A 26895-nucleotide genomic window follows, 5' to 3' on the forward strand; every position below is an offset into this window, starting at 1 on the left:
TCGCATTACATAAATAATTGTTAAGAAAGAAAGAAATTTCATATGTATTTTTTTTTTCCTGTTTAGCAACAAAGTAGCTACAATCTGATTGTTGAAGTGAGAGACCGAGGTGGAGACCTAAATGGAGGCTTGTCTGGAACAGCTTCTCTTAAAATCAAAGTGAAAGATGTAAATGACAACATTCCGCGTCTTGAAAAAGAGGAGGTATAATATAAGTAGAGCTGGTATACTTTTCTATTCACACATTCTGAGAGTACTGGTAGTATACTGTAGTTCTGACAAAGTATGGCGCACAATGATATGAAGTCTTTGATCTTCTGTCCTTCCCTCTGCACTTCGATACGTTAAATATGAGACATCTTTGGTCCCATAAAGGAGTGTTAATTTATTCAACACAATACAGTGCGTCAGGGATTTATAAATTTAACTGCTAAATCACTTATTCTGCCAATGTAACATGGATCTCTTTAGTTGACAGCAGTATGACCGTGCATTTAAATGTCCTCAAATTTAGAAAATGCTTGATGGCATATACAGACAAAGCATCACTTAACCGGCGAATATTATTTATTTATCAATTTATGCAAATATCTATTTAAACCTGATTCAGTATAATTTTATGAACAAATACTGTATGCAGATTTCTCAATAAAATGATAGTAAATCTGGTTTAAATAGCTATTATTTAGATTCTTAATTTAAAAAAAAAAATATCAGCAATTGTGGGTCAAATTTGAAAAATCTTATACAGTAAAACAGGACTTTACAGTGTGACACGCATATACATTTTATATATATATATCCTCCTAAATCTAGCCTTGATATGGCATGCAAAGCGAGATGCCGGGCATATGTGAGCTGCCAGTTCCCATGCAACTCTGCTAACTTCGGCCATCTTTCTTTGCTAAAAATATGTCTCGGTCGCAATGCAATGCGACGAGGATGCACAAGGAGACTGTGCTGATTAATTTGATCTATGACACATATATTGCGAGTGACTGAGTCTTTAGACAGAGCAGAACAGAACTTGTACTGGAAAAAAGCTGCATGTGTAACATTCTAGCACTTTGTATACAGATTCAGAGACTCAGTCGCACACATATATAAAAGTGTCATACAGTATGTCTGAGTAATCAGCACAGTCTCCTGGTGTCTCCTAGTAGCATTGCGTTGTAACTAAGATGCATTTTTGGCAAAAAGATGCTTGATGCTAGTAGATTCTCACACAACATGGCGTGCCAAGAGGGGCTGTTTGGCATATCTGTATATATTTGAGTTGACACAGGATTTTTTTATTTTTTTAACTGTCTTCCCAGTTACACTTCTCCCAGGACTTCACAGTCCTGCTAGAAGAGCAGCCAGCAGCAGTGGGCTGGGCATTCCTGGGAATCGCCCATCCTTGCTGCTTGGGGACAGATGAAGACTGGAGGAGGTGTGGCTACAGTGAGCTCAGGCTGCCGGAATACTTCTCCACACATTTTCCAATGGAAATTTATAGAACTATTGGATTGAATTTAAATGATGTCACATAATAGGAAACACACATCTATTTTTTTACTCCTAAAAAGTGGCTTAATGTATAGGATTTATGGGGGTAATTCTGAGTTGATCGCAGCAGGATTTTTGTTAGCAGTTGGGCAAAACCATGTGCACTGCAGGGGAGGCCGATATAACATGTGCAGAGAGAGTTAGATTTGGGTGGGTTATTTTGTTTCTGTGCAGGGTAAATACTGGGCTGCTTTATTTTTACACTGCAATTTAGATTGCAGATTGAACATACCACACCCAAATCTAACTCTCTTTGCACATGTTATATCTGCCTCCCCTGCAGTGCACATGGTTTTGCCCAACTGCTAACAAAAATCCTGCTGCGATCAACTCAGAATTACCCCCTATGTGTAGGATTTTGGTTCTTTCTTTTAACTGTACCCTAAACCCTGTTTCAGTATGAAGGAAGCATTGAAGAAAATGTTAACAATGTTGAAATATTACGCATGAAAGTATTTGATGACGATGAGGAGTTCACAGATAACTGGCTGGCTAACTTTACTATAGTGTCAGGCAATGAAGACCACTACTTTGAAATCGTAACGGATATGCAAACTAATGAAGGCGTGCTGATGTTGGTGAAGGTAATATGCTAATGACAATTGGGGTCAGACACTCAGAGATTTTAACAGGGGAAGAATGCTTTATTTTGTTTTTTTTATTTTATTTTTTTGTGGTTTCACCCTCCACCGCCAAATACATTCTTGTTTTCAGGAAATGTTGTTCTCTCTCCTTAGAACATGTGCATTTTGGTTTCACAGATGTAGTGACCAGTTAAACTGTCCATCCATCAGTCCCCTTGGCCTCTTATGCTAATAAAATCTGTTTGTTTTTTGTTTGCTCTGTTTTTAAGTTGTCCTGAAAGTTTATGCTATTGTAGGCCTTGCAACAAGATGGCTTCTCTTAAGGCCCGTACACACTGGTCGATATATCGTCCGTTCTCTTGAACGGGCGATATATCGCGGGACCGTCGGCCAGTGTGTACGGCCGATACGTCTGTGAACTCCGTCGTTCACAGATGTATTGCGTCGGCCGCACAGCATACGGCCAATATATCTACCGATATATTGGCGCGTCGCTGTGTGTGTACGGGGCGGTCGGCCGACCGCCCGTACACATGCTGCGGCGGCCGGCGGTGATTGACAGCTGAACTGGGCGGGCGTGTGTACACGCCCGCCCAGTTTATGACGTCAGTCCCCGACGGATCGGGCAGTGTGTATGCACAGCACACTGCCCGATCCGTCCATAGATATATCTGCAGATCAATTGATCTGCAGATATATCTATTAGTGTGTACCCACCTTTAGTCTCCCTTTTTCCAGGAAAGCCATTCCCAAAGCAATAGAGCCTTGTCCCTTTCATACTGCAGTTGATGTCTGAACGTGTGATTTATTTATTTTTTAATTGAACAAGGAAACCTTTAATATATTTAGTATATTTAATAAATTTTAATATATTCTTTAATACAAATGTAGTGCTTTAATGTTCAGAAATTCACCAGTGCTGTTTAATGAAGGATAGTGGCTTAACCACTTTTGCATGAATTCATTGTTAAATGGTTGAATGAGCATTTTTTGTTGTATACAATATATTCTTATTAATCCAAACTATTTCCAGTTATATCGGGATTTTAAACTAGCAATGTAATTCAAAGTTTTTAAGGGCAGAGACTGCAGCACCCAGCTACTGTCACTGAGGAGGAGCCCACATCTTGGTGTCACCCCTCATAGGGTGACACCCGGGAGCAGCCCGTAGCCCCCCTAGTGATGCCGCTGCATACAATTGACATTTAGGAAAATTGTATTCAATGTACAATGAGTTCTCCATGTAAAATTGTGGGTTTTGTTTTGTTTTCTTTCCCCAGGAAGCTGACTATGAAGTGTTGCAAACTGCTCAACTGAGTGTGATCGTTTCGAATAGAGCAGAATATCATAGCTCAATCAGACATTTGATTACTGGAGGAGGTGCAGGGGGTGGTGCAGGTGGAGCAGCAGGAGGTGGTGGTGCAGGTGGAGGCGGAAAAGCTGTACCTATCAAAGTGATGGTGAAGAATGTTCGAGAAGGTCCTGTATTCAAGCCTAGGAGGAAGATACTTGTTGTTAGTGAGGGGAAAACTGTAATAAATAGAGTCATTGGGTCGTACCAAGCATATGATGCAGACACTGGGAAAGTTGCAGAGCATGTCAAGTAAGTTTGTCTGTTTGTAATATGATAAAATAAACATGGATTATATATTCACATTGTAGAAGAACATGGCTAAATTATCAAAGTTCATCCATAGCACAATATTATTGGCTAATCTAATTCCGGTCTGAATGATCCAGTGTGACGTCAGGCAGCCTCACAACCCTGTGTTCAGAGATACGCTATATGGACCAAAGTATTTGGACTCCTTACCATTACACCAACAGGGACTGTAAAGACATTGTATTCAAATACATATACTTCAATATGCAGTTGGTCCCTCTTTTATATCTATAACAGCTTCCACTCTTGTCAGGTTTTCCACAAGATTTTGGAGTATTTCTGGGGGAATTTGTGCCCATTCATTTTGTAGAATATTTATGAGGTCAGGCCCTGATGTTGGATGAGAAGGCCTGGCTCGCAATCTCCATTCCAGTTTAGGAGCTCGATTGGGTTGAGGTCAGGGCTCTGTGTTGGCCAGTCAAGTTCTTTCACACTGATTTCATCAAACCATGTCTTTATAGTCCTTGCTTTGTGCACTAAGGCACGGTCATGATGGAATAGAAAAGGGCCTTCCCCCAAAAACTGCTGCCACAAAAGTTTAAAGCATAGCATTGTTCAAAATGTGTTGGTATGCTAAAGCATTAAGAATGCCCTTCACTGGAAAAAAAGGGCCTAGCCCAAACCCTGAAAAACAGGCCCATACCATTATCCCTCCTCCACCACACTTCACAGTTGGCACAATGCAGTCAGGCAAGGTAACATTCTCCTGACATTGCTAAATCTAGACTCGCCTATCTGACTGCCAAACAGAGAAGTGTGACTTGTCACTCCACAGAACGCATTTCCACTAGTCCCTTGTACAACTAACTGTAAATTCTATGGCTGTTATAAGTATGTCATGAATGAAGAGTATTTTGAGACATGTAGTTTATCATAGTCATATATTATTTTGTAACAGGTATGCAAAAGAATATGATCCAGATAATTGGTTTACAATTGATTCAACTACAGCTGAAATTAAACTTATAAAAATGCCTGATCGGGAGTCTTCATTCTTGGTTAATGGCACTTATGTAGCTAAAATCCTGGCGATCAGTGAAGGTAAGTCATGTTTGGGGGTTTTTTGGAGGTTTTTTTTTTTCCCTTTTGCATAACTTTGTAGTTGCTACTTCAGTCCTGGTGCTGCAAATGTAATTTATCTGATGGAGCTTTACTACTTGTGTGTGTTACACCTGATCCTAGCATTACATGTAAGAGAGCATTGTATATCTGAACATCACCATTTTCTGATAAAGATTTGCCTTTAAGATCTCCCAGGAAAAACGGCCACGGGAACCATAGCTATTGATGTTGAAGATGTGAATGACAATTGTCCAGTATTGGTAAATCCAATTCAAACGGTTTGCGACAGTGTACCCTTCATCAATGTGACAGCGATGGATCGCGATGCCTATCCAAATGGCGCCCCTCTCAAGTTTGCAGTGATAGATGAGCCTCTTGGCAATGCCAAACTCTGGAAAATTGGAAAAACTGATAGTAAGAAACATTTATTGTTTTATCACATGTTAGGGTAATGCTCACTTAAGAGTATGTTGGGTTTGTTGTGATCTGTGTGGTTTTTTTTTTTTTCTCAGTTCTGAAATAATTACTGTAATTTCTATCTTTTTGATGGTTATAGCCACACTAAAATTGCATTATTCCTATGTCTATGAAGTGATTTTATACTTGCCACTAACATAAGACGCAGGAATGTCCACTTCTTGTTGGAGAATACATATTTCTTACCCAGAACTAAATTTATGTAACATATCTGATTGAACACTGAAACCATACCATATTTAAACATTTGGGGCAAGATTTACTATGCCATTCCTTCCAACCTCCTAGAATCCTCCATGGATCAGCGGTGGGCTTCAACTCAAAACCACTGAATTTGCTAAAGGTTGTTAACCTTCTAAATTGAGCCCTGACCATTTCCAGATGGGTGATCCCAATTCGAAACCATTGCAAAAACTAGAGTGCCTTCTTCAGAAAACAAAAAAATACACCTTGCCCCCATGCTGGTATCCCTCATTTTACACCTGGACTATTAGTTTTGGGGTTGTAGTAATAAAAATGGTTACTATTAGGGTCTATATATTTTGTAACAGATGTATCACAGTGTCCCCCTGCTATAGTGGCAACAGTCCTGACTGTATAGTTTAGGGTGCAAATACTGCTGGCAAACTGCAAAAATCTCAGTGGTTTTGCAAACCCACCACTTAGTAAATGTACCCATTGAAGCCAGGACAAAATAAGTCTCTAACCCTGACCTGCCCAAACCCAACCATGATCCACCCTTCTTTTTGCGTTTAGGCCGCGAGAAGGGGGGGTTAGGGTTCGGCATTAGGAGTACCATACTTTCCTAGTAGGTGTCGGGATCTTGAGCGTCGGGATGCTGCTGTTGGTATTCTGACTGCTGGCATACCAAGTGCCGGGATCCCGATACCATCCCGTTTGCAAAGTATGCTGAAGCTCAGACATTCCATAATGTGTTTTCAGTGTATTAATATCAATGGGAGTCACTTTGGTCACTGAAAAATGTTTGATCCTGGACTAAAATATAAATCAATCATGTTTTCATACTAAATACTACCCCGTTAATACATTGATTTGTTTGGCTATTTTTCATAAAACATTGCTCATTTAAACCGAATTTATGTTTTAATGAGTTTGAAGCAGTGATTCAATACTTAACAGATTCATTTTTTAAAAACATGTTTAAAACTATAAAAAAAAAACTCCTAATAGGGAGTTGTCTAGCACTACCCTGTGGCATGTCTTACAGGCCATAGATTCGTGAGTAACATTATTCACCACCCACCCAGTGGCCGTAGATCCCTATGTAAATGTTATCTACCCTAACCCAATGGTCATAGATTGTCTTTTGGATCTCCCTCCCTTCCCCATAGATACAGAGTGCAGTAGAGCATGTAGCATGCAAATTATCGGGAACCTGATCAGGAAGTAACCGAGGGGCTGATGATCACACATCGGCCTCCTCTGTGTGTGTACAGGTCGGTGATTAGTGAGGAACTTTAGTTCCTCTCCAGTTACTCTCCATCACATCCCAGCCTCTTAAGGAAGAGGAAAGTATTTCCTCTTCCAGGATTCCGGTGACTGCAGAGGAGGAGAGCCTGCGTTTTATATAGGAATTGACCGTGACTGGGAGAGCCAACCTGCCTTCTGTCACATCCCATGTTTCAGTGCCAGACAAGTGGTTAAGGTGAAATAGAACATTTCCTCCCTTGTCGACATGTAGGAGAAGACTGTAAGTATACAAACAACACTGCCACCAAGTAAGTATAATTCGATGCATGCTCCTTAGCCATGTCTCGTTGGCAAAGGAGCTCTTTAAATAGCTCTCTGGCAGTAAATACGATCTTCGGAACAGCTCTATGGAGCAAATGATGTTTATGGAGCATTAACCCGATATCTGGTCAGCTAAACAGAAAAACGTTGATTCTCAAACCACTAATTTCATATAGTTGGGTTGCACGTCCATTAACACAATAAATCACCTTGACACCACAAAGCAGGACAGCATGCCTTTTTGTAGTGATACCCTTACCCCCCTTCACAATGTATTCTAGGTTTTTATATAACCTGCCATTTATTTTCTTTTACCCTAGGTGTCAGTGCCCAACTTATACCAAACAACATTTGGGAAGGAATACATCAAGTTCAAATTCTAATAACGGACAATCAAGGAATGAGCTGCCCAGAAAAGCAGATCCTAAAGTTAAGCATATGCAGTTGTCTAGGTGGCACAGATAGTGGTTGTGCTTCGCGGCTGACTGGCACGTCTGTAGGCCTTGGAGGTGGTGCCGTTGCCCTGATGATTCTTGCTTGTTTACTCTTACTGCGTGAGTATAGAGTGGAAGAGATTAGTGAAGTGCAAATGTAATTGACAATGGAGCAGTGGTGGCTGAAAGGTTATTGGGACATTAATAAATCCTTTTAGAACATTGTTCAAAATATTTTGACCTTTAAAGATTGAATTACAACAAACTGCTCATAATTGTATTAAAGCATTGCAACCAATCCGAATCAGCGTCATAGTCCAACTTGTTCTAGCTGATTGGCAGCTGTTTGTTACTGTATATACTGTAGCACTTTAACATCTATATTGCTATTCTACAGTTGTCTCCTCATACATCCAGCTTCAATACGCCATGCAGCGCGAGATGCCTGGAGTGATCAGCCAGGTCCCGTGCAGCTCTGATAACGTCAGGTGTCTGGTTTTGTTTCTTTTTTTGTCGAAAATGCACCTTCATCACAATGCAATATGATGCACGAGTAGACTGTGATGACATACCAGCGGTCAGGATCCCAACGCTGGTATGATGGGTGCCGGGATCCCTACAGCTGGGATATTGTAGTAGACCCGTATATGTGTGTGTGACTGAGTCTGTATACGGAGCAGAACAGAACTTGTATTGCGGAAAAAAACTGCGGCTGTTACATTGTAGGACTTCGCATACAGATTCAGAGACTCCGTTTCACACAGATGTACATATATCACATTGATCAGCACAGTCTCCTGGTGCATCCTAATCACATTGCGATTAAGATGCATTTTCGGCAAAAAAGACACCCAGTAATAAGTTTCACATGCGACCTGTTGTGCCAAGAGGGGCTGTTTGGCGTGACTGCAGCAAAGATGTATGAGGATATATCTATAGACTACCCTTCATTGCTTGAAGCATAATTTGCAGAATATTTCTCAGACTATTTTCTCATTCAAAAAAAACGGGCTAACATTAAATTGCCCTGATAGTGACCATCGGGCAAAAATCGCAGTAAAAGCCTATTTTATTTTTTGTATAAAAATGATTGTGAATAATTGAATTCCCTCCAACAATCTTTTAAGTTTTTGTGTGTATATATAATTTTTTTTTTTTTTTTTTTTCTTGAACAGTGGTCCCCCTCTTACTGCTTCTGTGCTATTGTGGCTCAGGAGGGAAAGGATTTCTAGCTGTACCAGATGGTCCTGAGGAGTCCATTCTAATACACAACAAAGAAGGAGCTTCACCTGAGGACACAGTAAGTATTTTATTTATTTATTTATTTATTTAATGAATAAAACAGATTAAACGTGATGACAATTTTTCATTTTATTTTCAATCTATGGCAATTATCTGACACCGGTTAATGCACCAGGACTACATTGGCTGAACCCATGCAAATAAAGCTGATGTATCCATGCCAAGCTGCCTACAGGAGTGCTGCCATGCTTCTAAGATGGCATGGACACACTGGGCCCCAGTTTATATTATTTGTCTTCAGTTGGGTGTTATTTATTCAATGAAGCTCATTGGATCCTAGAATAACTGTTACAATGGAGATTGCTGCCAGGTTAAGGATTGATAAATATATACTCCAGGAGCCGGATGTAATAAAGTCTGAGTTGGCTGGAGGTGCGGATTACTGGCCAAACTCAGACCTTTTTTTAAAGGGGCAATCATTTACAAGGCATGCTTCGGTGTTTCTAGACCTTTTTGTCAGATGTTACTATGGCATACTGAAGTAAAATAACAAACATTTCATAAGTGTCAAAGGCTTTTATAGACAATTACATTAAGTTTGCAAAGAGTCAATATTTACAATGTTGTCAATAAACTTCTGGGCCACATACTGACTGATGGTTGCACATTCTTGCCTAATCAATGCTTGCAGTTTATCAGAATTTGTGGGTTTTTATTTGTCCACCCGCCTCTTGGGATTAAGGTGTGTAGAGTTTCATGGCCATGGACCCAAAATTTAGATGTTTTGTTCCCAGAGCCACTTGGTTATCACTTGCTCCATCATGCTTGAAAAGGCATTGTTCGTCACCAAACTGTTATTGGCTGGTTGGGAGAAGTTGCTCTTGGAGGATGTTTTAGTACCATTCATTATTCATGGCTGTGTTCTTAGACAAAATTGTGAGTGAAAATTCACTCCCTTGGCTGAGAAGCAACCCCACACATGAATGGTCTCAGGATGCTTTACTGTTGCCATGGCACAGGACTGATGGTAGTGCTCACCTTTCCTTCTCCAGACAAGCATTTTTCCAGATGCCCCAAACAATCTGAAAGGGAATTCATCAAAGAAAATGACTTTACTCCAGTCCTCAACAGTCCATTCCCTGTACCTTTTTCCAGAATATCAGTCTGTCCTTGATGGTTTTTCCTGGAAAGAAGTGGCTTCATTGCTGCCCTTCTTGACATCAGGCCATACTCCAAAAGTCTTAGCCTCACTGTGCGTGCAGATGCATTCACAACTACCTGCTGCCATTCCTGAGTAAGCTATGCACTGGTGGTGCTCCGATCCCACAGCTGAATCAACTTTGGTAGACTGTCCTGCCGCTTGCTGGGCGTTCTTGGGTGCCCTGAAGCTTTTAACTATTGAACTTCTCTCCTTGAAGTTCTTGATGATCTGATAAATGGTTGATTTAGGTGCAATTTTACTATCAGTAATATCCTTGCCGGTGAAGCCCTTTTTGTGCAAAGCACTGATGACTGCACGTGTTTCCTTGAAGGTAACCATGGTTAACAGAGGAAGAACAATGATTTCAAGCACCACCCTCCTTTTAAAGCTTCCAGTCTGTTATTCCAACTCAATCAGTATGACAGAGTGATCTCCAGCCTTGTCCTTGTTAACACTCTGTTTTAACGAGAGAATCACTGACATGTCAGCTGGTTCTTTTGTGGCAGGGCTGACATGCAGTTGGTAATGTTGGTTTTGGGATTAAGTTAATTGTCATAGAAAAGAGGGACTTTGCAATTAATTGCAATTCATCTGATCACTTTTCATGACATTCTGGAGTATATGCAAATTGCCATCATAAGAACTGAGGCAGCAGACTTTGTGAAAATGAATATTTGTGTAATTCTTAAAACTTTTGTCCATGGCTGTAGGTCAGTGCCCTATTGGACTCAGTCATGCATAGTCCGCTGCTTAGAGTGGCAGGTCACAGACTGTATTGCAAAATGAAGCAGTCTCATAGTAGAAACTATGTATTTAGCAATGTGATGGCAATCTCCTGGATGTAGCCCTGCTTGTTACTCCAGGGTTTTTTTATTGGTCACGGGGCAAGCAAAAATACAGACAGGGCAAGTTTTGATTTTCCCACATTATTTTGCACTCTTGATAAATCTGGTACTTTAATGAACAGAAATGTCATATTCTGCTAATATTGAGCAATGGCTAGCTTATAGTGGATATTAGAGGGATATTTATCAAAGCTTGGAGAGAGATAAAGTGACAACCAATCCACCTTTGTCATTTTTTGTTTAAACACTGTGTGTAAAATAACACAAAATGGTCAATACTTTATTTCTCTCCAGTTTCAAAAATGTCCCTCATTGTCCTTTGTTTTGTGAGATTACAATAGAATGATACTAATAAGGTAATCAGTATGTCAAATTGCATAGTTAGTGGATTGTGAAGTTACCAAGGTTATATTCTCTTAATTAACATTTATTTCACAAAACTATACTAACAAGAACTTGCTGGTATTTTTTTTCTCTCTCTATTCCAGGCAGTGCTTCCACATACAATTGGAGCAATAGGTTTTGCAGGAGCTGGAGCCGGGGCTGGCGCTGGTGCCGGAATGCTAAAAGAAGGATATGGCATGCATGGTATGGAAGGGTATGACTACAACTCCAAGGGAATGTATACTTCCAGCATGATGGTAGATAGACGATACGAGGAGCATGGAGGTCTATTGACTGGAGCAGAAATTGCAGCAGGAGCTGCTGTTGGTGGTGGCATGAGAGCTATTGGTGGGCTAGGTGCAGGAGCTGGTTCCGGAGCTGGAGCTCAGGTCTCTTTTGGTACTTCTGAGAGTTATAGTGCTCTGAATGAAGGATTCCTGAAAGGCTATTTCTATGATGTAAGTACCACAGTTCTGTGTTTTATTAAATGTGTGTTCATCCTGTTACCTCCTATTTACAGAACCTGTTAAAAAGCTTAAAAAAAAGGGCAGTTTAATTACACTATAAATTAAACTGTTTTTATATTTTTAAGTTTGTTCATTGTTTTGTTTTGTATCAAATTTGGGGAAAATATATAATTCGGCTTTTGCCGAATGGCAGCTCTGGTTTTGGAATTGTGATTGACAGTTGCTGGTATCTAGTGTGCTGTCTAATTTAACATTTTTAACAAAACTCTGCACTGTGGGGGTCATTCCGAGTTGATCGTAGCTGAGCTAAATTTAGCACAGCTACGATCAGGCACTCAGACATGCGGGGGGACGTCCAGCACAGGGCTAGTCCGCACCGCATGTCAGTAGAGAGCCCCCCCCCCCCCGCAGAGCGGCGATGCTTTTGCATTTGTGGGGTAACTCCCAGCTGCTGCGGCTGGCTGGGAGAACCTCTTCGCTGTCCCGGGTCGCAGCGGCTGCGTGTGACGTCACGAAGCCGCCGCAGCCCGCCCCCCCAACGGTCCGGCCACACCTACGTTGGCCGGACTGCACCCCCAAAACGGCGGCCAAACGCCGCCGTGCCGCCCCCTTCCGCCCAGCGATCGCCTCTGCCTGTCAATCAGGCAGAGGCGATCGCCAGGGAACGACGGCCTTCGGCCGTCCGGCATTCGCAGTTCCGACCCGATTGCTGCGCTGCGATAAACTACAGCGAGCGATCAGGTCGGAATGACCCCCTGTGTGTCAGCATTAGGCATTTTAGCAAAGTATGAGATGTAACAATGACCAAATTTAAAAGTTTTGCAGTGTTCTAAAACAATTATACATTTGCGATTTTTCTCATTTTACTTGTGGGATTGTGACCCAAGTTGCTAAATGCATTACTTCAGTATACACTATAAAGCCACTAGAGGGCACTTGTGGAGATGCTTGTTCTTGCATTTACCAGACCTTTTTTATAAATACATTTGTTACATCTGTAATGACCTGGAGGAATGCAGTTAAAATGCTGCCATACGGGATCCAGGCGGTCAAAATAATAATAATGATACTTATATACATATATATATATAGAGCACTTTTCTCCTAATAGGACTCAAAGTACTTTGCAATTGTTCTTACAGCTCAAAATACAAAACAAGCTTAACAGCAGATATTAGTAAATGCTTGAGTAAATAGGTCAGTCGTTAGTCTATTTTTGGAGGATTCTAGAGTGGTGGCTTCTCGCAGTGTGCGGGTAAGAGAGTTCCATAGAGTCAAAGCCACAAAGTTAAATGCTGGAGAGATTCTAGGTACTGGTAATAGTCCTTCATCTACAGATCGTAGTAATTGAAATGGACATGATGGAAATACCGACCCCAGAATCCAGACAGAGGGCATAAGTCCGGCGTCTAAATACCGATTGGGGTCGGGATCCTGGCGTCAAAATACCGACGTCCGGAATCCTGATCTTTTTTTCAGCATGACGCGCTTGCGGCCTGCTGCGGGGGGTGAGAGGTTAGGTTTAGGCATTAGAAGGGGGTTAGGGTTAGAATGCAGGGACGGGGCGGGAAAGGTGTGGTTAGGGTTAAGTACCGGGGAGAGGGCGTTTGGGCTGGGGCAGTGAATCACAGTGCTAGCTTCTTAGGGAAAGATTGTGATACTGTTCTTTCTCTTACGTCCTAGAGGATGCTGGGGACTCCGTAAGGACCATGGGGATAGACTGCTCCGCAGGAGACATGGGCACTGTAAAGCTTTAGCATGGGTGTGCACTGGCTCCTCCCTCTATGCCCCTCCTCCAGACCTCAGTTGATTCCTGTGCCCAGTGGAGACTGGATGCATTGCAGGGGAGCTCTCCTGAGTTTCTCTGAAAAAGCTTTTGTTAGGTTTATTATTTTCAGGGAGCACTGCCGGCAACAGGCTCCCTGCATCGTGGGACTGAGGGGAGAGAAGCAGACCTACTTAAATGATAAACCAAACCTACAAGAAAGAAAGGCGCCTCCCTGAGCCTATGTTGAAATGCTGCTTGCCGCTCTCAGAGGAATAGGGTACTAGCAATCCCTAAACAAATGGAAAACAGAAAACTAAACAAGAGAGCACAGGCAGACTCCACTAAAATTTCACAATTTTAATCATAAAATGTACACAATGATCACATAATAAAATATACATATACCTATTGTTACTAGAGTGTAGCCAATAAAAGGTCCGCACTAAACTTCATACAATTCCACAAAAATCGGTGCACTGATAGACTGATATAGTGGTGATCTTTAAATTAAAACCAGTATGTCCTGAAAATTGGCAGCTGATGTTTAACGCTGAAAATCTAGATGTTATCCATAGATCAGTCCCATACTTGAAGATAATTTAATCAGGTTAAAGTCAATAGATGTATAACAAGTGCACTGTTATTTTTAATAGTTAGGCCTCTATTTGTCACACCAAGTCGACACCGCACCAGTTCTAGCTGCTCTAGTTAGTGTAGCAGCATGTCGGGATGATAACGCTTACCACTTCCACGATGTACATACGGCACTGACAAGTGCTCGGGTGCCGCTGGTTCCGGCGGCTAAGTCCAGCACTCTCTCCTTACTACAGCGTGTCAGACTGATGACCGCTTCCCGCTTCCAAGGATCGTCTAGCGGTACTGTAGATATCCAAAACGCCGTTGGTTTAAAGGGATGAGCTGGCAGCCACGGTCCACGTATTGCAAATGGGACCAGTGCAGGTGGCTCTGCTCGGGCAAATTTAACCCGACAGCGGAGTTAAGCTGGAGCGAGTAAGAGGCCGTGAAAAAGTAAAGGTGGTCAGATGAAAGTAGTCGGATCCTGGGAACAGCCCTGACGCGTTTCTCGACCGGCACAGTCTGGTCGTTTCCTCAGAGGGTTATAATGATCCCACCCTTCTGGTTCCTCATATTTAAAGGACTCCTGGGATAGTCATTAGTGCAGGCACCTGGAAAGCACCTGTTTGGCTCACTATTAGACGTGTGTGCAAGTGGAGTTATAATCGGCTCCACAAACTGATCCAACAATTTAAAATATGTATATGTATATACACACTCACTTCTAACAGAAACATCTATATAAATATACATAAACAATTGATTAAATAAAATACCAAAAGCAGGGAGTCAATCCATAGCTTTGACTGTGTCACGGGGCCCTTCGGGGTCTCAGAAACGTCACCTTTCACAGATAGTAGACACTGATACCGACACGGATTCCGACTCCAGTGTCGACGATGATGATGCTAAGTTGCACCCAAGGGTGGCCAAGAGTATTCAATATATGTTTGCTGCAATAAAAGATGTTTTGCATATCACTAAGGACCCCTCTGTCCCTGACATACGGGTCTGCATGTTTAAGGAAATGAAACCTGAGGTAAATTTTCCCCCATCTCACGAGCTGAACGCCCAGTTTGAAAAGTTTGGGAAACTCCAGATAAGAAACTGCAGATTCCCAAGAGAATTATTATGGCATAACCTTTCCACTCCCAGGACAGGTTACGGTGAGATTCCCCACCCACGGTAAACAAGGCTTTAACGCGCTTGTCAAAAGATACAGCAACCCTCAAGGATCCTGCTGATCGCAGACAGGAAACTACCTTAAAATCGATTTATACACATACGGGTGCCCTACTAAGGCCGGCAGTAGTGTCTGCATGGGTCGGTAGCGCAGCTGCAGTGTGGGCAGATACCTTGTCATCTGACATTGACCCCCTAGATAAAGATACCTTTTTGTTGACCTTGGGTCACATTAAAGACGCAGCATTATATATGAGAGAAGCTGCGAGAGATATTGGGCTGTTGGGTGCAAGAGCCAATGCCATGGCCATTTCTGCTGGACGGTCCCTGTGGACCAGCCAATGGTCAGGTGATGCTGATTCAAAAAGACATTTGGAGGCTTTGCCTTACAAAGGTGAAGTTTTATTTGGGGAGGGCCTCGCGGATCTGGTTACCACAGCTACCGCGGGTAAATCTTCTTTTTTGCCTTATGTTTCCCCACAGCAAAGGAAAACACCTCAATATCAGAGGCAGTCCTTTAGGTCGCATAAGTCCAGAAAGGGTCGGGACTCTTCCTTCCTCGCCAGAGGTGGAGGTAGAGGGAAAACAGCGCCTCCTACGGCTAGTTCCCAGGGATAGAAAGCCTCCCCGTCCTCTGGAAAATCCACTGCATGACGCTGGGGCTCCGCTGAGGGAGTCCGCGCCAGTGGGGGGGCACGTCTTCGACTCTTCAGCCGAGTCTGGGTTCAGTCGGACTTGGATCTTTGGGTGGTAGAGATTGTATCCCAGGGATGCAAACTAGAATTCGAAGATGTGCCTCCTCACCGATTTTTCAAATCGGTCTTGCCAATTTCCTTCCCAGAGAGGAAGACAGTGGCAGCTGCCATACAGAAACTGTTTCATCAGTAAGTGATTTCAAGGTTCCCCTGATACAACAGGGGAAGGGGTTTTATTCAAGCTTTTTTTGTGGTCCCAAAACCGGATAGCTCGGTCAGGCCCATTCTGAATCTAAAAATCCCTGAACCTATATCTGAAAAGGTTCAAATTCAAGATGGAATCTCTCCGGGCAGTGATCTCCAGCCTGGAAGGGGGAGTTTTTATGGTGTCACTAGACATAAAGATTCGCTGTAAGGATTGTTCTTACCAATTTCAGGCGTTGCCGTTTGGGCGTTCCACGGCCCCGACGAGGTAATGGCGGAATTGATGGTGCTCCTGCGCAAGCAAGGCGTCACAATTATCCCGTACTTGGACGATCTCCTAATAAAGGCGAGTTCACGGGAAAGATTGTTACAAAGCGTATCTCTCTCCCTGAGAATACTACAACAACACGGCTGGATCCTAAATCTACCAAAGTCGCAGTTGGTTCCAACAACTCGACTGTCGTTTCTGGGCATGATTCTGGACACAGAAAAACAAAAGGTCTTTCTCCCAGAGAAAAAAGCCCAAGTACTCCAGAACATGGTCAGAGACCTGTTAAAGCCAAAAAGAGTGTCAGTTCATCAATGCACTCATGTATTAGGAAAGATGGTGGCGGCCTACAAAGCCATTCCACACGGACTTTTCAGTGGGACCTTCTGGACAAGTGGTCAGGGTCCCACCTGCACATGCATTGGAAGGTTGCCCTGTCCCCCCGGGCCAGGGTCTCTCTCTCTCTCTCTCTCTCTCTCTCTCTCTCTCTCTCTCTCTCTCTCTCTCTCTCTCTCTCTCTCTCTCTCTCTCTCTCTCTCTCTCTCTCTCTCTCTCTCTCCCTCCGAGGATGGGGAGCAGTCACACAGGGAAAAATTTTTTAGGGAATACGGTCAAGCCAAGAGGCTTGCCTACACATCAATGTGCTGGAATTAAGGGCCATTTACAGCGGCCTCAAACAAGCGGAGAATGTTCTTCGCAACCTACCTGTTCTGATCCAATCAGACAACGTCACGGCAGTGGCGCATGTGAACCGCCAGGGCGGGACAAAAAGCAGAGCAGTAATGGCAGAAGCCAACAGGATTCTTCACTGGGCGGAAAATCATGTAAGCAAACTGTCAGCGGTCTTCATTCCAGACAACTGGGAAGCAGACTTCCTCAGTAGACACGATCTCCATCCAGGAGAGTGGAAACTTCATCAGGAAGGCTTTACAGAAGTGACAAGTCGTTGGGGACTTCCTCAAATAGACATGATGGCATCACGCCTCAACAGGAAGATTTGGATGTATTGTCCAGGTCGAGGGACCCTCAGGCAGCGGCAGTGGACGCCCTGGTGACACCGTGGGTGTTTCAGTCGGTCTATGTGTTCCCTCCACTTCCTCTCATTTCAAAAATATTGAGAATTATAAGACGAACAAGAGTGCAGACGATACTCATTGTTCCAGATTGGCCTCGAAGGGCCTGGTATGCAGATCTTCAGGGGTCCCTTCCTCTCAAGGTGGACCTGCTACTACAGAGGCCGTGCGTGTTCCAAGACTTACCGTGGTTACGTTGGACGGCATGGCGGTTGAACACCAAATCCTAGCTAAAAGGGTATTCCAGATCATTCCTACTCTTATTAAAGCTAGAAAAGATGTTACGGCGAATCACTATCACCGTTTCGGGAGAAAATGCGTGTCTTGGTGTGAAGCCAAGAATGCTACTACTGTGGATGTCCAACTAGGACGTTTTATCCATTTTCTACAGACAGGAGTGGATATGGGCCGAAAGTGAGGCTCCGTTAAGGTGCAGATTTCTGCTTTATCCATATTCTTTCAGAAGGTATTGGCTTCTCTCACAGAAGTCCAGTTTTTTGTATAAGGAGTGTTGCACATCCAACCACCTTTTGGTGCCCCCAGTGGCACCATGGTACTTTAACGTGATGTTAAGTTTCCTTGAGTCACACTGGTTTGAACCGCTTCAAACAGTTGAATCGAAGTTTCTCACTTGGAAAGTGGTCCTGTTATTGGCCTTGGCATCTACGAGGCGGGTGTCCGAATTGGCGGCCTTGTCTTTCAAGAGCCCCTATCTGGTTTTCCATGCAGATAGGGCAGAGTTGAGGACTCGTCCTCAATTTCTGCCTAAAGTGGTTTCGTCATTTCATATGAACCAACCTATTGGGGGCCTGTGGCTACGGGGCCTTGGAGAATTCCAAGTCCCTTGATGTAGTCAGGGCCTTAAAAATTGACCCAGAACGGCTACGGTTAGGAAAACAGAGGCACTGTTTGTCCTGTATGCAGCCAACAAGGTTGGCACTCCTGCTTCTAAGCAGACTATTGCTCGCTAGATCTGTAACACGATTCAGCAGGCTCATCCTACGGCTGGATTGCCGGTACCAGATTCGGTAAAGGCCCATTCCACTAGGGGTGGTGCTCTTCTTGGGTCGCTGCCCGAGGCGTCTCGGCATTACAGCTTTGCCGAGCAGCTACTTGGTCGGGGTCAAACACTTTTGCAAAATTCTACAAGTTTGATACCCTGGCTGATGAGGGCCTCATGTTTGCTCAATCGGTGCTGCAGAGTCATCCGCACTCTCCCGCCCGTTTTGGAGCTTTGGTATAATCCCCATGGTCTTACGGAGTGCCCAGCATCCTCTAGGACAGGGGTGGGCAATTATTTCAGCTGGGGGGCCGCTTAACACTTCCAGCGAATATTCGAGGGCCACACACAAAATACTCAAAAAGAGATCCCTTTTTACACATTACGGCAGACAGCGTGCCCTTTTTACACATTACGGCAGACAGCGTCCCCTTTTTACACATTACGGCAGACAGCGCCATTGTTTTTATACATTACGGCAGACAGCGCCCCCGTTTTTACACATTACGGCAGACAGCGTCCCCTTTTTACACATTACGGCAGACAGCGCCCCCGTTTTTATACATTGCAGCAGACAGCGCCCCCGTTTTTACACATTACGACAGACCGCGTCCCCTTTTTACACATTACGGCAAACAGCGCCCCCGTTTTTATACATTACGTCAGACAGCGTCCCCGTTTTTACACATTACGGCAGACAGCGCCCCCGTTTTTACACATTACGGCAGACAGTGCCTACCCCCCTCCCCCCCCCCCCCCCCCCTAAACCCAGGTTACAGTTTTTAACTCCCCTCCCTCCCCACCCCTAAACCTATATGGCAGATTAAGCAGTGATCCAGGGGCTGGCTGGACAGGGGGTTTACCTGTTTGTCACAGTGGCAGACGATCCCCGCTGTCCGATGATCTGCGCTGCTGCTGGCCGGAGTCACTGCTGATGTGGCCTCTCCTGCTCCCGCTCGCTGCCCGCCGCTTCCTCTCCTCACTGGCCGCCGCTTCTCGTCCGCCGCTCCTGCTCACTGCAGTGCCCGCCCCCCGTGCCGCCCAGCGCATGATAACAGAGGAAATCCCGGTCAGCTGACCCTGTGACGTGACCGGGATTTCCTCAGCGGCGCCGCGTCTGAGAGCAGTGCAATGACAAGCGGCATGTCGGGCCGCTTGTCATTGCACTCTGGTGGGGCACAGCGGGCCAGGCAGGATCGGCCCGCGGGCCGCCTGTTGCCCACCCCTACTCTAGGACGTAAGAGAAAATAAGATTTTAAACCTACCGGTAAATCTTTTTCTCCTAGTCCGTAGAGGATGCTGGGCGCCCGTCCCAGTGCGGAAAACATTCTGCAAGACTTGTATATAGTTATTGCATACTTAAGGGTTAAGTTACAGTTGAGTTCGGCCTCTGGCTGATGCTGTTTTGTTCATACTGTTAACTGGTTATTGTATACCATGTTGTACGGTGTGTATGGTGTGGGCTGGTGTGTATCTCGCCCTTAGATAACAAAATCCTTTTCCTCATGCTGTCCATCTCCTCTGGGCACAGTCATAACTGAGATCTGGAGGAGGGGCATAGAGGGAGGAGCCAGTGCACACCCATTCTAAAGCTTTACAGTGCCCATGTCTCCTGCGGAGCCGTCTATCCCCATGGTCCTTACGGAGTCCCCAGCATCCTCTACGGACTAGGAGAAAAAGATTTACCGGTAGGTTTAAAATCTTATTTTTAGATTAGACCCATCTTTGCTCCACAGCATTCGTATTATTTACTGTATAGATGTATTCACACCAGAGTGGTAGTCCATTACTTCAGCATTGCATCAGCAATACAGTATAGTGATCTTATCTCTAAAGGGTAAAATCACATTATATAGTGATTTCAAAAGTACTCTGCCATATATTAAAGTTAAAATCTACTTGTGTAGGTTATCTTGCGTGAATTCACAGTGCACATTCTCAGAAAGGGAGATCAAAACTTTCAGGTAGCGTCTACATTCACAACGGAGGGACGTGAAGGGGCGTTATTACCTGCAAGGTTCAGTAAGGGCGTGTTTACTCACTATATATGCCTGTTTGGAGACATTATTTTTCCTATGTACTATAGGGCAGCAGCAAATACATGGTGACTTGTAGTAATCTTAGCAAATATGCTGCTGTTATAGAGGTGTGTACCTCCCGTGACCACTCTACATATGTACCGGAATACACAATTTTTCTGCACATGCTCCTTTTCAGTCATGTACACCTGCTTTACTTGAAACATTGCATAATCCATTTTAACTAGAACGAGGGGGTGTTGACCGGAGCATAAAAGCAATCTGAATTTAATGAAACTGTAAAACTACTTTCATCTGTGGTGGTCATTTAAATAAATACTATTTTCACCATTCTTGACCACCAGGGTACAGGCTATTGCTTTCTGGACATTGGAACTGCTAACCATTACAAAGCACCATAACACAGGATATTGCTATCTCAACATGGGCACTGTGCACCATTCTAGTGCAACAGATCACGGGCTATTGCCTCTGGACATGGGCACTGTTCACCATTACAGTGCACTATAGCACGGGCTATTGCTATCTTGACATGGCCATTCTTCAAACAAAGGGGCAGATGTATTAAGCCTGGAGAAGGGATAAAGCAGTGATAAGTGGTAGGTGATAACGCACCATCCAATCAGCTCCAATATGTAAATTAACAGTTAGGAGCTGATTGGCTGGTGCATTATCACCTTGCACTTATAACTTCTTTATCCCTTCTCCAGGCTTAATACATCTGCCCTATTATGTGTTGTTCTGCAAATTACTAGTAGCAATCCTGCTGTGAGCACATTAATTACACTCCTCCCCATTTCACAATTTATTCTGAAATATCTTCATTTCTGATAGGTCCAACAATGTTCTATTTGACATGGAAATGTTGTTAAAAGTAAAAACAGATGTAGTAAGCGTCCTATTGTTTCCGGTGTAAGGTGATTTTGTCAGTCTCCCACCTGCTGCTACTTTAAGGAAATGCATAGCATGATTTGAGATTCAGTAAATATCAACATAAATTTTTTTTTGCAGCCTTCATCCTCATACAGGCACCAACTCTGTACTGAACAGCCTGCGACTGGTTTATACTAGAGTTTGGGGACAGGATTGTGGTCTCCCTGTTTTCCACTACCACTTATTTTATTACTGGTAGCACAGTGCTGCATCAGAGTTCTGCATCAGTCACTTGCAGAAGAAACAGTCAGCTGACTAGTAAAATTCTGTGAGTGACCGTTGCCTCCACTCAGGCCACAGAAGCTGCCGATTTTATTGATTTAATATTGATTCTTTTACTTATCGACAGCATCTGTCATTCAGAATAAACTGTGGTTCTGACAGTGACTTCATACTTACAATATTTTAACAGTAAATCAAGCTTTATAGCCATGGTATTTTAAAGATACATTGATCAATATAGTTTTTAGCACTACATGTGGATAAATGATATAGCATGGGTCATACTATGGATACACAATCACAAAGTTAAGACAATTTGATACTAAATACAGATGTGTCTTCATACACCTAGACTCAATATGCCATGCAATGGGAGATGCCTGGCACAAGTGAGCTGCGCTGAGCATTGTAGCATCTGTTTTGCTTGAATGTGCACCTTAATTGCAATGCGATGGGACAAAACCACTTCCTGCACTGATTCATTTGATACGTGACACTTGTATATCTGTATTCGACTGAGTCTGAATCTGTATACGAAGCACAACGGAACTTGGCATGAACAAAGCCACGCCCACTGCATCGTAGTACTTTCTATACAGACTTAGATTCCTTCCCACACAGATACGCAAGTTCTGCATATCAAATTAATCTGTGCAGTCTCATGAAGTAGTTATGTGGCATTGCATATAAGAAGCACATTTTGAGCAAAACAATGCTTGGGGCAGCCAACTTGCACGGCACCTAGCGCTCTGAGAAGGGATGTTTGGCGCGACTGCAGCAGTAGTGTATGAGGATACATCTATATCTGTATGCGTCTTGTGATTGATCTTATCTAACGTTAGCAACTTGTGAATAACCAATAGATGTTTTTTCCTACTTTTATCTTTTGCAGAAAGTGAATGCATGTGCCGATGAAGATCTGGCCCAAGCAGCAAAAGATTGTATTCTTATTTATTCAAAGGAAGGAACGGGCTCAATTGCTGGATCAGTTGGCTGCTGTAGCTTAATTGAAAGTGACTTTGAAGATAACAACTACTTGGATGACCTTGGACTGAAGTTCAAAGCCTTAGCAGAAATTTGTCAGGTTACTGCTGTAAATGATGTGCAAATATCCAAGTATAATTCCTATGATGAACTCAGACAAGGTGCTCTAGATGCTGAAGCAGTTTCGTATATTGGTATGACTCAGAATGAAGAAACTGTAGAAGAACATGACTACAGTATGGAAAATTCTTATTCATTATCTGAAGCCCAAACTCAAAGGTTAGAACGTGAATCTGTTCCTGTAGGGAATATGGTTGCTGAAGAATCATATGTGTCTTCTAGGTATGTACAAGAACCCATCATGCGTGGTAATATTCTTGTGACTGAGAAATCCTACACTACAGGTCCTACTGTAATTCTGGAGCCAGTGCGTCAGCAAAATGTGTTAGTGACAGAGAGGGTTATTCGTCCTGCCACTAGCTTGCATAACATGGTTGACATTTCTGATGGGGAGAATGTTATGGTAACGGAAAGAGTGCTGAAGTCTGACAAAGGATTGTCTAGCTTGGTGGGTATTGGTGAGCCTCGTGAATCTCAATACGTGATGGTAACAGAGCGCCGTCTTGCACCCAGCTCTAACGTAAAGGCCTCCGTAGCTGTTCCTGACTATTCCATGGGACAGAATGTATTGGTGACAGAGAGGCATTATACTCCTATATCTGCCATCAATGGGAGTGTAGTGATTCCTACAGAGATATCAGGTGGGCAAAATATAGTAAACGAGAGTATCTCCATCTTGGATGGTGGGATGCAAGGCCATACCCATTATAACCAGGGTAGCTATTTAGTAGAAGAACTCCAACCTTCAAGTAACAATGTAGGGAAATCAACAAACAGAGTGACAAAATACAGCACTGTACAATACACACGCTCTTAATCTGCTCACAAAATATACTGTAGGTTAATTGTGAAATATAATTTTTAAGAGTTTAGAGGTTTTGTCAAACCCTGTTTCTATTTTAGAGCCTAGGATTATAAATTTGTTGCAGTTCTTTTAGACAATCCCATAACCTATTTAACAATTTTATACAAAGTTGCATTAGTAATAGAAAGTGTTTTATTTCTACTTAAACCTGATTGAACTGCATTGATGGCTACATCATATCTGAAGAACGGGTTAAATCTCAATCTGGGAACCTCTGTGTCTGCTGTCCCTCCCCTGCCCAGTACTCATAACAACCTAATGGTTGCAAAGTGTTTGTGAAGGGTTTTTAGTTAGTCCCAGGTGCTTTTGCCAATCAATTCAAGGTATCCACCTCCTTCCATTATGGTGAACCTACATAGAAGGGTGGTTTTTCTGTCCCCCAGTCGGGAAATAAATCATAATTGTGAAGAAGAGTTCATCCCAATAACCAGTGCACTGATGGCAACGGATTTACTATTTTTTTCCCGGCCACATAGATTAAACCATCCACAACAACAAAAACATAGTGAACAAGCACAAAAAGGCGTGGGATTAAAACCAACAAGAACCAGCATCTTATATGTTGGGCCAGGCACAACCAATCCCACACACAGTACATTGGCTCCACAGCCTATCTCTACAACATGTTAATGAAACCCAGCCTCACTAGCAAAGCTGACGTAACACACAAGAGCTTGTCGCAACTTTGGGGTTTAAATAAACCTTCACAGGCTTCTCCTCTCCTTCTGAAACACAATTGGTCTTACAAAAATGTTTTCATTAAAAATAAATGTTTATAATTTTGCATTAGAATTGAAAGTATTAATAATTATTTTTATTAATACTAAAATATTTTTTTAGGAATATAGGGAAAAAATTGAGAATAAACTAATATGCAAAGTTTTCTGGTTTTAAAATACTTGACATTTAATGAAAGCAATATTTTTGCTCACCGTAGGCTGTAGCATTTATTATCAACCTTTTGACTCTTTGCATACTAAACTAGAAACATTCCTGGTGTAACAGTGCGTTGTCCTTGACTTTTTTTTTGTTTTTCTAAATATTTCTAGGTTATCACAATCACTAAAGCAAAGAATTTCCTAAGTTTGTTTTAAAGTGCACATACAGTGTATGAAACATACGCAAAAATGTTATTGCAAGCGAGTTGCATACACTTTCTATATTGAATCTCTGGTTTACTGTAGGATAGCTGTCAACATTCAACAATGTTTATTATTTTTCGTCTCGTCAGATTTTCCGATTTTTATATGAAATATTTTAGCTATTCTGGTCTTTTTTTGTGACTTTGTGTGGTTTTATAGATTTAATATTTTCACAGCTCCCAGTGTCACACATTTGGTAAATGTATCCTAACATCACATACTGTAGGTCAACACTATGAAGATCATATGATTAAACTGAGAAAATACGTAGCTAAATTGAACTCTGCCCTCCAGTATCATTGTGGGTCCAGCTGAAGACCACTCTTTTGTTCAATTATAATAATTAGAATTAAACTTTTATTACATAGTTTTAAATAATATACAGTGATATTACATCATGCAACACATAAAAATTACAACATTCTCCTTGTGTTGGTCTGAGGCAAATTCCCCAAAAGAAACAAAAACATGTATAGTACAGAATGCAGAGGTATGTATCCTCCATAATCACAAGAAGTCTCAATCGCATACATATCAGGGTATCCACTTGACATAGGTAGATACTGTATATGTGTGTTTTCCACAATTTGTAGTCTCTAATGGCTATCCATATTTGGAACAAAAAGAGAAATCTAAATATATGCACCTGTGCTATTAAATACCTGGAGATATGCAATGCAGGGAATCATATTACTAAATATAAGTAGTCGCCTCCTTCAGAGGTATATAAACCAGACTTGCAGCTGAATTGTAGGATGCACCAACAATCATGAGCAGTAGGTGTGTGTGTGTGTGTGTGTGTGTGTGTGTGTGTGTGTGTGTGTGTGTGTGTGTGTATGTATGTGTATAAATATATATATATATATATATATATATATGTGTGTATGTATATATATATATATATATATATATATATATATATATAAACACTCACTTCCTCCAAACTGGAAAAAAGCAATTAGACCAGCACTCACGTTTTTGAAGAAAAAAAGGTAGTTTATTCCTGACAACTCATCTGGGAGTAACTACTGCTACGATCCGCCCAAAATTTTTGGGCGGATCGTAGCAGTAGTTACTCCCAGATGAGTTGTCAGGAATAAACTACCTTTTTTTCTTCAAAAACGTGAGTGCTGGTCTAATTGCTTTTTTCCAGTTTGGAGGAAGTGAGTGTTTATATCAATTGTCAGGACCTTTGCACCAGAATTAATTGTTACTGACATAGAGTGCTGTCAATCTTTTACAAACTATATATATATATATATATTTGTATATATATATTTGTGTGTGTGTATATATATATATATATATATATATATATATATATATATATATATATATATATATATATATATATACGATGAAAAAAACAAAGAACCAGCACTCAAGTTTATGCAGCTTTTATTTTAAAAAATTTATCATAAACCCCTGAGGAAAACCAACAGCAAGTTTGGTTGAATTGATCATCAGGCGGGCTGTTGCTGCTGATCCCTGGACTTTTCATGGACTCCATGTGAGTTTTTCAAAATAAAAGCTATATAAACGTGAGTGCTGGTTGTTTGCTTTTTTCATGAAAGTGTGTTTATTTTTTTCATATGAATCTGACATCGCAGCTGTATTTATTATATCAAGGAGTACTGTCTTGTCTGTACTACACTTTCATAAATATATATAACAAATCACAGGTCATCCTATACCCTGCAAAGATACCACTGAGCAGGAGTAGTATTTATACAATCAGAGCCACAGAGCGAGAGAGGAGAAAAGTCTCCCTTAAGGCCAGTACTCACGCCCCGATTTGGGAGAGATGTGTGCTGAGCGAACCGCTCAGTACAGCGCGATGTCTGCTGAGCGTGCGGGAGGAGCGGGTGAAATGAGCGACCTGCTAGATTGGCCTGCACGGCAGGCCAATCTAGCACCAGCGATAGCGCATCGCTATCGCTGTGGGGAGTACACACGGAGCGATCATGCTTAAAATCTAAGCAATCTAGTCAGATTGCTTAGATTTTAAGCAGCGATCGCTCCATGAATAACCGCCCTTGAGACTGGTTGGGCTCTCACATAATTAACTGATTCACCAAAGTAATTTCCCTATCAAAGCTCCTGCATAATATAATGTGTGCACACAATGGGAGGTATCCAATTAGCTGCAATAATTTGTTGCAGCT

General features: G+C 42.5%; 1 protein-coding gene across 1 annotated transcript in view; it reads left to right on the forward strand.

Moving 5' to 3' along the window:
• Positions 1-25594, forward strand: part of DSG2 (desmoglein 2) — a 52018-nt gene extending 26424 nt beyond the window's left edge. The window contains exons 7-15 of the mRNA XM_063923645.1: positions 67-204; positions 1947-2132; positions 3413-3735; positions 4694-4836; positions 5044-5271; positions 7407-7640; positions 8696-8820; positions 11297-11650; positions 22512-25594. Of these exons, the coding sequence (XP_063779715.1) occupies positions 67-204; positions 1947-2132; positions 3413-3735; positions 4694-4836; positions 5044-5271; positions 7407-7640; positions 8696-8820; positions 11297-11650; positions 22512-23540 (2760 nt within the window). The 3' untranslated portion in view covers positions 23541-25594. The remainder of the gene's footprint in view (positions 1-66; positions 205-1946; positions 2133-3412; positions 3736-4693; positions 4837-5043; positions 5272-7406; positions 7641-8695; positions 8821-11296; positions 11651-22511) is intronic.
• The last annotated feature ends 1301 nt before the right edge of the window (positions 25595-26895 follow it).

The sequence above is a fragment of the Pseudophryne corroboree genome, chromosome 5 (assembly GCF_028390025.1).
Source record: "Pseudophryne corroboree isolate aPseCor3 chromosome 5, aPseCor3.hap2, whole genome shotgun sequence".
Lineage (NCBI taxonomy): Eukaryota > Metazoa > Chordata > Amphibia > Anura > Myobatrachidae > Pseudophryne > Pseudophryne corroboree.